We start from the raw sequence: 12,984 nt of genomic DNA, 5'->3' as shown, positions 1-12,984 counted from the left end.
CAGGTGGCACATGGCCCCAGCGGAGCTGATTCTGCCAGGTTGCCACAGCCCCGGACAGCTTCCTCTCCCGGGCTGCTGTGGCCACAGCCCCGGCTCCACTGCCACTGCCACTGCACAGGCTGCTGCAGCCTGACTAGGCTTCCCCTCTTGGGCTGCTGCGGTCCTGGCAGCATTGCCAGGGAGCAGACAACCCGGATCGCACTCCGCCCAGAATGTTGCGGCCCTGCTGCTAGCACACTCACGGGGCTGCACCAGGCTCCCAGCTGCTGGCCCTCCTGCCCCAAGGAACTCTCATCCAGGAACATCCATGGTCATCCAGGACCACGGATGTTGCCGGATGAGAGAATCCTGAATTTGGAAGGTACAACCTGTATACATTTACTGCAGCTTAATAAAGCAGCAATGTGTATGAGTATAGACTGTTCATTAGGATGGGATCTAGTCAACAATATATGTTTGAAGTAATCAAAATTGTTTTTCCACTCTGGACTTCTCATTATACCAATAAAAATTAGCTTCCTGCTCTCTTCAAATGTTACACCCAGAAACCTATTTTCAACTTGATATTTAATTTTTCTTTGTGACCCATAAATACACAAATTTTACTGGAGTTATATTAAATAATATCATTACACTAGGGTCAGTGTGGGCACCTGCATTGATAAAAGAAGGTATGATGCTAGCTTAATAAAAAACCACAGGTGTTAGTCTGAAATGTTGCAAGATATGAGCATCGCTATAAAAGTATTGATAAGGCTTCATACAGTGTAATATGCATATGGTATTAATCATCTAAATTACAAAATGAGTATCTATAAAGCATAAAGAAAGACTCTTCATACCATGATATAATTATGTAGCCTATCTGATAAGAAAGGCTCCAAACATAAAGGAGAATACAAGATCTAAATCCTGTTTCCAAGAATTGAAAGGGGGACACAGTATTATGAGAGAATCACAGAAATGTAGTACTAGAAGGGACCTTTATATGTCATTTATTTTAGTCCCCTGCACTGAGGCATGTCTAAGTATTATCTAGACCAGTGTTTCTCAACCAGTGGTACAAGTACCCTTAGAGATACTCGAGAGAAGTCTGGGGGGTACGTCAACACAACTAAAATTTGGAGAAAACTGAATTTTTGTTTTAAGTTTGACAGTGTTTTATTATTTTTGTACTTTTTACACCCAAAAATTTTATCACCCGCCCAGCTATGATTAAGTTGTTTGAGCAAATGTGTTGCAATAGTAGAAAAAAATTGTGTGCGTCTGAAAACTGTAGGTACTGGGGTACTTATAATTTTTTGTTTTTAAAGAGGTACTTTATAAAAAAAGGTTGAGAAACACTGATCTAGACCATCACTTTTAGTTATCTGTCTAACCTGTTCTTAAATACCTCCAGGGATGGAGGTTCCATAAACTGCATAGATAATTTGTTCTAGTCCTTAAGTATCAAAAGCCTCGCTAAAGTAAAAATGTATTGTAGCTTTGCTTCCCCCCATTTACAAGGCCTATTACTCTATCAAAAAGAGATATTAGGTTGGTTTGACATGATTTGTTCTTGACAGATCCATGTTGACTGTTACTTCTCACTTCATTATTTTTTAGGTGTTTACAAACCAATTGTTTATTTGCTCCGTTATCTTTCTGGGTACTGAAGTTAAAGTGACTGGCTTATAACTCCCTGGGTTGCCCTTATTCCCCTTTTTATAGATATGGTTGAGCACTATATTTGCAATTTTCAAGTCCTCTGGGGACTCTCCCATCCACCAAAAATTCTGAAAGATAATCACTAATGGCTCAAAGATCTCTTCAGCCACTTCCTTAAGTGTTCTAGGATGTATTTAGCCAGATCCTGCCAAACTGAAGGCATCTAAATTGTTTAAGTGAGTCTTAACTTGTTTTTTTTCCCTTTCCTATTTTGGCCTCAGATCCTACCATGACATTAACCATCCAATCGCTGATAATCTTTTTGGGGAAAAAGGCTTTTAACACTTTGGCTTTTGCTGTGTTTTCTCTTATTCCCTCTCTCTCCCTTCATTGAGTAATGGACCTATCCTGATCTTCCCGTTACTTCTAATGTACTTGTAAAAGGTTTTTTGTTACCCTTAGTATTCCTACCTAATTCTTCATCTTGTTTTATGCCTTGTTTTTCGGATTTTGCCCCATAAGCTTCTGGTGGGCGTTTATGTTTTAATATCAATGTTTCATAATTTGACTCATACAAAAAGTGGAAACTGAGTTTTGGGTCATTAAAAATCTTTTGGTACTGCCAGCATGCTCTCTTATCATGCTTCCTGTCTATGCATTGAAATAGTTTTCTCTTACACTTTTAACAACGTATCTTTTAAAAACTGCCAGCTCTCCTGAACCTTTCCCCGCCCTACACTTGTTTCACATGGGATCTTACCTACCAAGTCTCTGGGTTTGCAAAACTCTGCCATCTTGAAGTCAACTGTCCATTACTATTGTTCTTCTCTCCTACCACAAACTCATGCAATTGCTTTTCATCTTCAAATTTTCAAACAGTTCCTTGCTATTTGTCAAAATCAAATCTAAGACAGCAGGCCCACTGACAGCAATCCCAGGCCCTAGGGCAAAACAGCCAATAGATCCCCTTTGCCCCCTCTCCTAAGCTGTGCCTAGTGGTGGCCCTTCAATACAGGCGAACTAGGCACTTGCCTAGGGCACCAAGATAAATGGCCGTTGAGGGCTTTAGAGGCAGGGGTGCCGATCGCGCATTTCGCTTAGGGCGCCAGTTGCCAGAAGCTCGTCTAGGGCCACTCCTGGCTGTGTCTACTGGATACAGTCTACCAGACACTGTGTTGGTGGTGCTGCACCTACAAACTGCTGGTTGCATTGTGGGGTAAGTTCTTCTGGCACAACTAGGTCTTCCACATGCCCAACCCATAGGGTTGCCAACTGTAATTGTGCAAAACCAAAGATTTTTGCCCTGCCTCTTTTCCGAGACTCTGCCTCTGATCACTGCCCCCTTTCCTCCCTCCGTCACTTGCTCTTCCCCACCCTCATTCACTATTATCAGGGTTGGACGGGGGGTTGAGATATGGGAGGAGGTCTAGCCTCTGGATGGGACAGGAAGGTTCGGTGCCAGTGGGGTTGCAGGCTCTGGCAGGGAGTGTGTGAGGGAGTGAGAAGTGCTGGATCTGAGAGGGGGTTTGAATGTGGGATGCAGCCTCTAGGCTGGGACAGGAGTTGGGGTAAAGAAAGAGGTAAGTGGGGTGGCACTTACCTCAGGTAGCTTCTGAAAGCGACTGACACACCCATGTCACAGTGGCTCCTAGGCAGGTACGGCAGAGGCCACATGCCACTGCACATAGGCACCACTCTACAGCTCCCATTGGTAATACTGCCCACTGTAGTCAATACTTAGGGTGGGGGCAGCATGCAGAGATCCTACGCTCCCCCCAGGGCTGCAGGGATCTGCCAGACACTTCTGGGAGTGGAGCAGCAGGAAGCCTGCCTTAGCCCTGCTGCACTGTCAGTGATGGCTGGGAGCCCCTCAAACCTTTTAAATTACCCCTTTGTTCCCCCTCTGGTGGCAGACCTGTACAGCAGCCTCTCTCCCGTTACTTCCTCTATGCTCTGTAATAAATTGTTGTTTCCAGTGCCACCCTGAGAACTAGCTGGGTAACCTGTACCCTGCTATATTATTTTCCCAAAGAGGTGTCTGGATAATTGAAGCTAAGAGACTAATACCATCAAGTCCTTTGGTTTGAATGATTTTGTTAATTTTAAAAAAATGTCATCTGCCCCGTCTTCCTGGTTAAGTGGCCAACTATAGGCCCATATCATGACATTACCCTTGGTTTTTACTTCTTATCTTTATATGAAATACCTCCTCTCTTTTTTCGCTGCCTCTCCCTACTGAACAAGCTGTACCCATCTATATCAATATTCCAATCATGTGAATTATCCCAAGTTTCTGTGATGCCAATTATGTCATGACTGTGATTATTAATATTTCTAGTTCTTCCTGTTTATTCTCCATACTTCTTGCATTAATACACAGACATCTAAGATGTCCATTCGATTTTGCCTCTATAGTCACTTATCTCTCCTCTGTGCCTCCTTGATAATCTTCCAGGACACAAAGGCAATCTTTCCAAGGGACGAATAAAATATTGTAGTTATGATTGGAAGCTCTGGATATGAGATTTCAGCTATATGGCGGGAAGTGGTTTTTCTCCATTATTATTAAAATATTGAATAATCTACCATATGACTGATGTAGATATCAAAAAATGCATTTTATGGCAATGGCTGATACACAGTCATAATAAATAATATACTTGGGTAGATCTTAAACATTATGTGATAACTTAGATACTACAATAATGTGTGCTATAGAAATGTATGTACATCACATATAATGATCCGCTTTTCATGTAACATTCATCCTTTTTTAGGATATCAACATTATAAAAGCATATCTAAAGTATGTATGCACTACAGAATGGCGGAATACCTATCACAGATCTTGTGCAATACTGTAAATAAATATATAGATATATAAACTGAGGGTTCCAGATACCAATTCAGATTAATATCACTTTACAGCATGAAACTGGAATCTTTGCATAATTTTAAAATAAGTTTCCAAGATATGAACTTAACTGCTTATAAAAAACTGTAAAAATCTGACAGCAAATAAGTTTGCTTTCTTTTATGATTAACTCGGACCACTTAATTTTAAAATGTTAGGAAGCTTTCAGAATAAAAAAATATGTATATATTTTCAGGCAGTTATGTGGAACCACTGGAAACAGGATTTGTGGGGTTGAAGTCACAATGGCACAGATATTGAGTGCCTTTGAGCATAGAAAATTCAAAGGCAGTACAGATCATACTCTGTCCATTAAGGTCTTCTTAGATTCCTATAAATATAGTGTTCTTTTTTTCCCCGAGGTTGCTGGTGTGTTAAATAAAAATTGTTAATAAAAGGCCTTTAACACAACTGCAAGCAAGTTTTGGATAATTATCAGAAATATCTTAGGAAAGCCTAAAGAAGTGACAATACATTATAAGATTAATAAATATTGAAAAAAATGCCATAGTTTTGGATTTTAAAATGGTTGACAAAAATCAACTTCAAAGCAAATTCACAAACATGTATTAGTCTGATACAAACATGCACAAATGGATTCATAGCTCAGTGCTGCTGAATTAAAGGAACTAAGTATATAGTAAATCTAGAGGGTTAATATTCCTACAATACAAAATGCTTTTTATTTTGAAAATTCAGAATTAATCCATTCCATATACTAACACACCATAACACTTTCAGAGTTACTGTGCAAGCAAATAAAAATGTGTATTAGAACACACAGAGTTGCAGCGTGCACACATTGACTAATTAACCAAATCATTCACTAATGATTAAAAAAACTGTGGGTATTTTTCAGTCATGAGATAGATGCAAGGAAAAAATCATTAACCAACTTGTTTAGAAATGCAGAAGTTAATGTTTTCCCCAAGCTCAAATTAACTCTCAAGCTGTCTTCACTTCTTCCTGTATTTTTTATTACTTACAAGAATTGCATTCATTCCTGATGCAATGCCATAGATCAAACCTGAGAGGCGTGCTGCATATGTATACTCTTTTAAATCATCCTTCAATAACCTGATAAACAGGTATGTCATGTTGCAATGGAGAGGATCAGCATAAATGTAGCGACTAACAAAAAGAAAAACAAAAGAAATGCTTTGATACCCTCAAGCAGTGACATAGTAATGGATGAAGAAACATGACTGAAGAGTATGTATATGCAGCCTCGTTATTAGTGTCTCTTAGAAGAGAAAGTTGAAGTGAACCACCTATTAAGTAGCAATGTGAAGATTTTTTTTCCTTGGTCAGAAAGTTTTTCCAATATCAATTTGACATAGAACGAAACTAAATCAAAACTCAGAATTAGGATCAAAATCACTTTTTTCTTTTCCTTTTTTGGAGGAAACTAATCTGATGAAAGATGTAAAAAAAATAAGTAAATTTGCTTAGTATAAATGGAAATATTGTTGAAGACTAGGAACAAGATTCAACTTAGCATTCAAATTATGAGAAAGTATGGTTAGCTATCAAGATTTTTAAAAGGAAAAAAAAACAAAAAAGACTTAAACCATCAATGGAATAAAAGCCATTTTTTTAAAAATAAAAATGCTTCCATCAAATCAATATAAAAATTTTTGATTAAGTGGAAGTAGATTTAAGGCTCTAAGATTTTCCTTGATTTGAGTACTTACATACATCCCATAGATGGTATTTTGGAGGTCATAGTTCAAGCCAGCTAGTTCTGCTGCATATGCATACTCGTTGAGGGAGTCTTTGAGTAGTTCAAGGTACAAATAGGCCATGTTACAATGCAAGGGATCCACGTAAGCAAATGGGCTGGAAGAAAATGTTGAAAGCAAAATATCTGGTTTAATTAATTTAATATTTAATTATTATTAATGTTGGGGCTTTAAGTTGAGCTCAAGAACATTTAATATTTGAATATACCATGTTATTGGATCCCCCTTATAAAGCATTACTATTTCAAAATAAAACACACAGATAACCAAAAATACATGTTGATTCTCTTATAGTTTCAGCATTGCCCAATTATAAATACACATTCATGACTTTAACCTAAATCTCTTTTCTTTTTAAACTGATAAATCATGCCATGCTATATTGACTCTGCTGCTCAAGTCAGACTCCATCAAGTGCATAATTTAAACAAACCCCAAGTATTCAACATAAATAAGATACGTCCAATTTCTAAACATTAAGTAGATTAATATTTTTGTGCTATTAGAAAATATAATAGTTGCTATTTATAGAGATGAACAATTACTAAACCATTATATGCAAGGTACTGCAGAATTTCCTATACTCAGATCAGGAAATAACTGCACCATCTCCCATTCCATGGTATAGTAACTGTATGAGATAAACTGTATATTTTTAATGAAAACAACTGTACAGGTTCCAGTGTTATGTTAGTGATATTTAACCATATATAGCAGCTACATATATCTCTTAAAAAGAGAATGGCAACTCAAAGACTCAAGCCATGTTTCAACAATATTGATATTTGTTAAATATTGGTATTTATTAGAGCACTACAAGCTAAGTCAAAACTAATAATAATTTATTCCTACTTTGGTCAGATATTTATTTTAATTGCATTATATATGCATGTGTATGTACATAAATGTATTATAAATTTCACAGACATAATACGCAGTATATGAAATAATTCCTGGTAGAAATACTGATTATCAAATACATATTAGTGTTCATCACATACAAGAAGATAAGTCCTATTTCCAATACACATCTGTGGCAAAGACTAAAGATGAGCTGCAAAAGGTTTACAAAATAAAGTTCTTTGTTTTTTAAATCAAAACCTGGATCTCTGTCTCTCTCCCACCCTGCTAAAGTTAGGGAATAGAACTACAAGAGGAACTATAAGGATATTTTCTGTTACAGAAATTGGCAGTCCAAGTGGCCCTTCAGAATCTGATTTCCAATTCAGTGAAAGTTGACAACCTAGTACAGCATTACCAGCACTGGTTTGGCTGGTATAAGCATGCACCTAGAATGAGTCAGGTTAGTATGGGCCTCTTATTTGCATTACCTTTTATCTACAAAAGGAACATTCCAACAACAGACTAATTTGAATTAGGGACAGCAAGTAATTTAAAAAATTAAATTTTTAATTGTACAATTAGTTACAATCATGAGTAATATAATACTGTTTATGTAATTATTTTGGGGGTTTTATACATTTTTAAATATATTGATTTCAATTACAACACAGAACAAAGTAAGTTGTGCTCACTTTACTTTTCATTACAAACATTAGCACTGTAAAAACAAAACCAATAATAATTTTCATGTCCCCCATCGTAAGTACTGCAGTACAATCTCTATCGTGAAACTTTAACTTACAAATATAGAATTATGCACAAAAAAACCTGCATTTTAAAAATGTGAAATTTTAGAGCTGACATGTCCACTCAATCCTACTTCTTGTTCAGGCAATTGATTGGAGAAACAATTATATTTATGGGAGAAAATGCTGCCTGCTTTTTATTTACAATACCACTTGAAAGAGAGAACAGGTGTATGCATGACACTGTAATAGCCGACATTGAAAGATATTTGTGTGTCAGATGTGCTAAGGACTTGTGTCTCTTCATGCTTCAACAACCATTCCAGAGGACATGCGTCCATGCTCATGACAAGCTCTGCTCAATAATGGTCCAAAACAGAGCAGACTAATATATGTTTATATCATCTGAGTCAGATGCCACCCAGTAGGAGGTTAATTTTCTTTTTTGGAGGTTTGGGTTCTGTAAGTTTCTGCATTGGAGTATTATTCTTCAAAGACTTCTGAAAAATGTTCCACAACTGCTGTCAGATTTAGAAATCATGTCAGATTCTTAAAACTTTGGGTTGCATGCTGTAGCTATCTTTAGAAATCCCACATTGGTACTTTCTTTGCTTTTTATCAAATCTGCAGTGAAAGTGTTCTTAAAATGAATATGTGTTGGGTCATCATCCGACACTGCTATAACATGAAATAAATGGCAGAATGCTGGTAAAACAGAGCAGGAGACACAATTCTCCCTTAAGGAGTGAAGTCACATTTGATTTTTTTAAAACAAGCGCCATGAGCATTGAAGTATGTTCTTTAGAATGGTGGCCGAAGCATGTAGGGGCATATAAATATTTAGCATTTTAGGAACGTAAATACCTTGCAATGGTGGTTTCAAAAGTACCACGTAAACACCTGTGCTCACTTTCAGGTTACACTGTAAATAAGAAGCATGAAGCATTATCTCCCAGAAATGCAAACAAATGTGTTTCTCTAAATGATTGCTTAAGATGCAGGATGTGTATGCTCTAAAATTTTGCATCATTTTGTTTTGAATGCAGTTATGTAAAAAAAAAAAATTATATTTGTAAGTTTCACTTTCATAATAAAGAGATTGCAATACAGTACTTATATGAGGTGAATTGAAAAATATTATTTATTTTATCATTTTATGGTGCAAATATGTGTATAAAAATAAGTTAGCACTGTACACTTTGTATTCTGCATTGCAACTGAAATCAATATATTTGAAAATGTAGAAAAACATCCAAAATATGTAATAAAATAGAATATCAATTTAAATGTAACAGGATGATTAATCTCTATTAACTAAAAACATTAATTGTGATTATAAAAATTAACTGCATTAGTTACCTGTGATTAAATCAACACCCCTAATCTGAATGTGTTCACTTATTCATGTCCCAGGATAAAATACTGAAATCCAAGTAATATACCAGTCAAGCATTTAGATGCCTCAATTACCCCAAAATGGACTGAATTTTCTCAAGTTTGATACTAGAACTTTTTATTCTGGACTATTTTCAGTATCTATAGCAATTATGACTCTTGCTATTCATTTGGCAGGTAAACACTAAAGGGACACTTGGGACTAGGACTGTTATCCATTCATTTGTGAAAATAGAATGATCCAACACTATATCAACAGTCTTGTTTAAAAATGGCAGATTAGAAATTAGCACTAAATGGTAAGGTTGGTAACCTTTTTTTAAAAGGATTTTTTTTAAAGCTTACCAACCTTACCAGTTACTGCTAATTTCTACTCTGCCATTTTTAAACAAGATTGTGGGTATAACAATGTTGGAGCAACTCAGTAGAAAGTTGGTATCCTGGATTAATTCAGTACAAATCCAATATTTTGTGTATAGTTGCTGACTTCCTCTGAGCAATAACACAGATTGTATACTTTCTGTAATTTTTAAGTGCATCAGATGCAAGAAGCCTGCTAAACAACCAGTAGGGCTACTGGACAAGAGAGATGCAAATAGGAACACTCAGGTGACAAACTGAGAAACTATGTCGTATACTGAGGTGTCAGAGAGAATTTTGGAACAAACTCATCAATTAAACAGTAAGTCACCAGCACTAGATGGCATTTACCCAAGAGTTTTCAAACAATTCATTTGTGAAATTGCAGAACTACTAACTGTCAATAAAGCAGATTCTGTACCAAATAAGGGGGATAGCTAATATGATGTCAATTTTTCAAAAGGGCTGTAGAGGTGATCCTGGCAATTTCAGGCTGGTAAACCTGATACTTCAGTACCAAGCAAACTAGTTGAAACTACAATAAAGAACAATATTGTCAGACATAAGATGAACGGGGAGCAGTCAACATGGTTTTTGTAAAGGAAAATCATGCCTCACTAATCTACTAAAATTCTTTGAGGGGCATGTAGAAAAGGGGGAGCCAGTGGATACAGTGTAGTGAGATATTTAGAAAGCCTTTGACAAGGTCCCTTACTAAAGGCTCTAAAGCCAATTTAGCTACCATGGGATAAGAGAAGAGGGACGGTCCTCTCCTGGATTGGTAACTGATTAAAAGATTGGAAACAAAAGGTAAAAAATACATGGTCAGTTTTCAGAACAGAGAGAGATGAATAGTGGTGTTCTACAGAGGTCTGGGACCAATCCTTTTCAACATATTCATAAATGATCTGGAAAAAAGGGTAAACAGAGAGGCGGCAAAATTTGCAGATACAAAGCTACTCAAGATAGTTAAGTCCCAGGCAGACTGAAGAGCTACAAAAGATCTGTCAAAACTGGGTGACTGGCCAACAAAATGGCAGATGAAATTCAATGTTGATAAAGGCAAAGTAATGCACGTAGGAAAACATAATCCAAACTATACATATAAAATCAACGGGTATAAATTAGCTGTTACCACTCAAAAAAGAGATCTTGGCGTCATCATGTATAGCTCTCTGAAAATAACTGACTCCATATTCAGTGTCAGTGAAAATAGGGAACAGAATGTTGGGAACCATTAAGAAAGGGACAGATAATAAGACAGAAAATATACTGCCTTTGTATAAATCCATGGCTCACCCACATCTTGAATACTGCCTACTGATGTGGTATCTGCCATCATAAAAAGAGATTTTGGAATTAGAAAAGGTTCAGATTGAAAAATGATTGAAGTTATAGAATGGCTTCCATATAAGAGATTGACAAAACTGACTTTTCAGCTTGGAAATGAGACAACTTAGAGGTATATGATTGAGTTCTATAAAGTCATTACTATTGTAGACAAAGCAGAAGTGCTATTTACTCCTCCTCATAACACAAGAATCACCAAATGAAATTAATATGCAGTAGGTTTAAACCAAATAAATTATTTCTTCACGGAGCACGGAGTGAACCAATGGAACTATGTTGCAAAGGTTCTTGTGAAGGCCAAGACTATAACAGGGTTAAAAAAAAACTCCAAAAAATAACACCTAGATACATTTATTGAGAATAGGTCAATCAATGGCTTTTAGCCAGGGTGGGCACAGATGGTGTCCCTAACCTGTGTGTCAGAAAGTGGGAATCAGCAACAGGGAATGCATCAGATTGTTATCTATTCTGTTCATTCCCTCTGGGGTACCTGGCACTGGCTTATGTTGGAATATAGCATATTGGCTATATGGACCTTTGGTCTGACCCAGTATAGCCATTCTTTTGTTCTTATGCTGTTTTTTTAAACTCTATCATCAGTCATTCAATAGCATTAATCACTAGTCTTCTGACTTGTCTATAGAGCCAAGCTGAGAGAGATGGAAAGAACTCTTCTTAGGTTTCTTTCTCCTCTTGTATCCAAAAATGTGGCAATGCATATTTGTTATTCTTTTTTTCTGCATTAAGTAGAACCCCTTCCTCTTATCTCTTCTGTCCAATATGTATAAATAACTGCGAGGGGCAGTAGTGAGACATTCTGGCCTGAGGAGTTTGGAGCGCAGGTGGTATTCTCTTCGATCCTTCCTGTCAAAGGTAGGGGCCCGGGCAGAGAGAGGTGCATCCTGGAAGTGAATGCCTGGCTGCGAAGATGGTGTCGCCAGGAGGGATTCGGCTTCCTTGATCACGGGGTGCTCTTCCAGGAAGGACTGCTTGGCGGAGATGGAGTTCACCTTTCCAGGAGCGAGAAGGCCTTGTTTGGACGCAGACTGGCTAACCTTGTGAGGAGGGCTTTAAACTAGGTTCGATGGGGACAGGTGAGGAAAGCCCACAGGTAAGTGCTGAATGTGCAGGACTGGGAGATGGGCTGGAAATGGGGGGGACTACGGCCTATAATGGCAAGGAGAAAGGAGGGTCAGAGCACAACAGGGAGGCAAGATCAAATCAGTATCTTAGATGCCTATATACAAATGCGAGAAGTATGGATAATAAGCAGGAAGAACTGGAATTGCTAACTAATAAATACAACTATGATATCATTGGTATTACAGAAACCTGGTGGGATGGGACGCATGATTGGAATGTTGGTATGGAAGGGTACGGCTTGCTCAGGAAGGACAGACAGGGAAAAAAGGGAGGAGGGGTTGCCTTGTATATTAAAAATGTACACACTTGGACTGAAGTGGAGATGAACGTAGGAGATAGCTGTGTAGAGAGTCTCTGGGTTAAGCTAAAAGGGGTAAAAAATGAGGGTGATGTCATGCTAGGAGTCTACTACAGGCCACCTAGCCAGGTGGAAGAGGTGGATGAGGCCTTTTTTAAACAATTAACAAAACTATCCAAAGCCCAAGATTTGGTGGTGATGGGGGACTTCAACTATGCAGACATATGTTGGGAAACTAACACAGCGGGGCACAGGCTATCCAATAAGTTTCTGGACTGCATTGGAGACAACTTTCTGTTTCAGAAGGTTGAAAAAGCTACCAGAGGAGAAGCTGTTCTGGATTTGGTTTTAACAAATAGGGAGGAACTAGTTGAGAACTTGAAAGTGGAAGACAGTATAGGGGACAGTGATCATGAAATAATAGAGTTCATGATCTTAAGGAAAGGTAGAAGGGAGACCAGCACAATTGAGGTAATGGATTTCAGGAAGGCAGATTTTGATAAGCTCAGAGAACTTGTAGGTAAGGTCCCATGGGAAGCAAGACTG

General features: G+C 37.7%; 1 protein-coding gene across 9 annotated transcripts in view; it reads right to left on the bottom strand.

Annotated features, from left to right (window-relative positions):
* IDE (insulin degrading enzyme) overlaps positions 1-12,984 on the bottom strand; it is a 139,896-nt gene that overhangs the window by 30,155 nt on the left and 96,757 nt on the right. For 8 of the 9 annotated variants that reach the window (XM_075935171.1, XM_075935172.1, XM_075935177.1 and 5 more), the window contains one exon: positions 6,256-6,400. In XM_075935171.1, the coding sequence (XP_075791286.1) occupies positions 6,256-6,400 (145 nt within the window). Of the gene's footprint in view, positions 1-5,547; positions 5,693-6,255; positions 6,401-12,984 lie in introns of all 9 variants that reach the window. The other variant, XM_075935169.1, reaches the window with a different exon arrangement.

The sequence above is a fragment of the Pelodiscus sinensis genome, chromosome 8 (assembly GCF_049634645.1).
Source record: "Pelodiscus sinensis isolate JC-2024 chromosome 8, ASM4963464v1, whole genome shotgun sequence".
Classification (NCBI taxonomy): Eukaryota; Metazoa; Chordata; order Testudines; family Trionychidae; genus Pelodiscus; species Pelodiscus sinensis.
The sequence above is the reverse complement of the archived record's forward strand: the minus strand, read 5'-3'. Positions and strand labels throughout refer to the sequence as shown.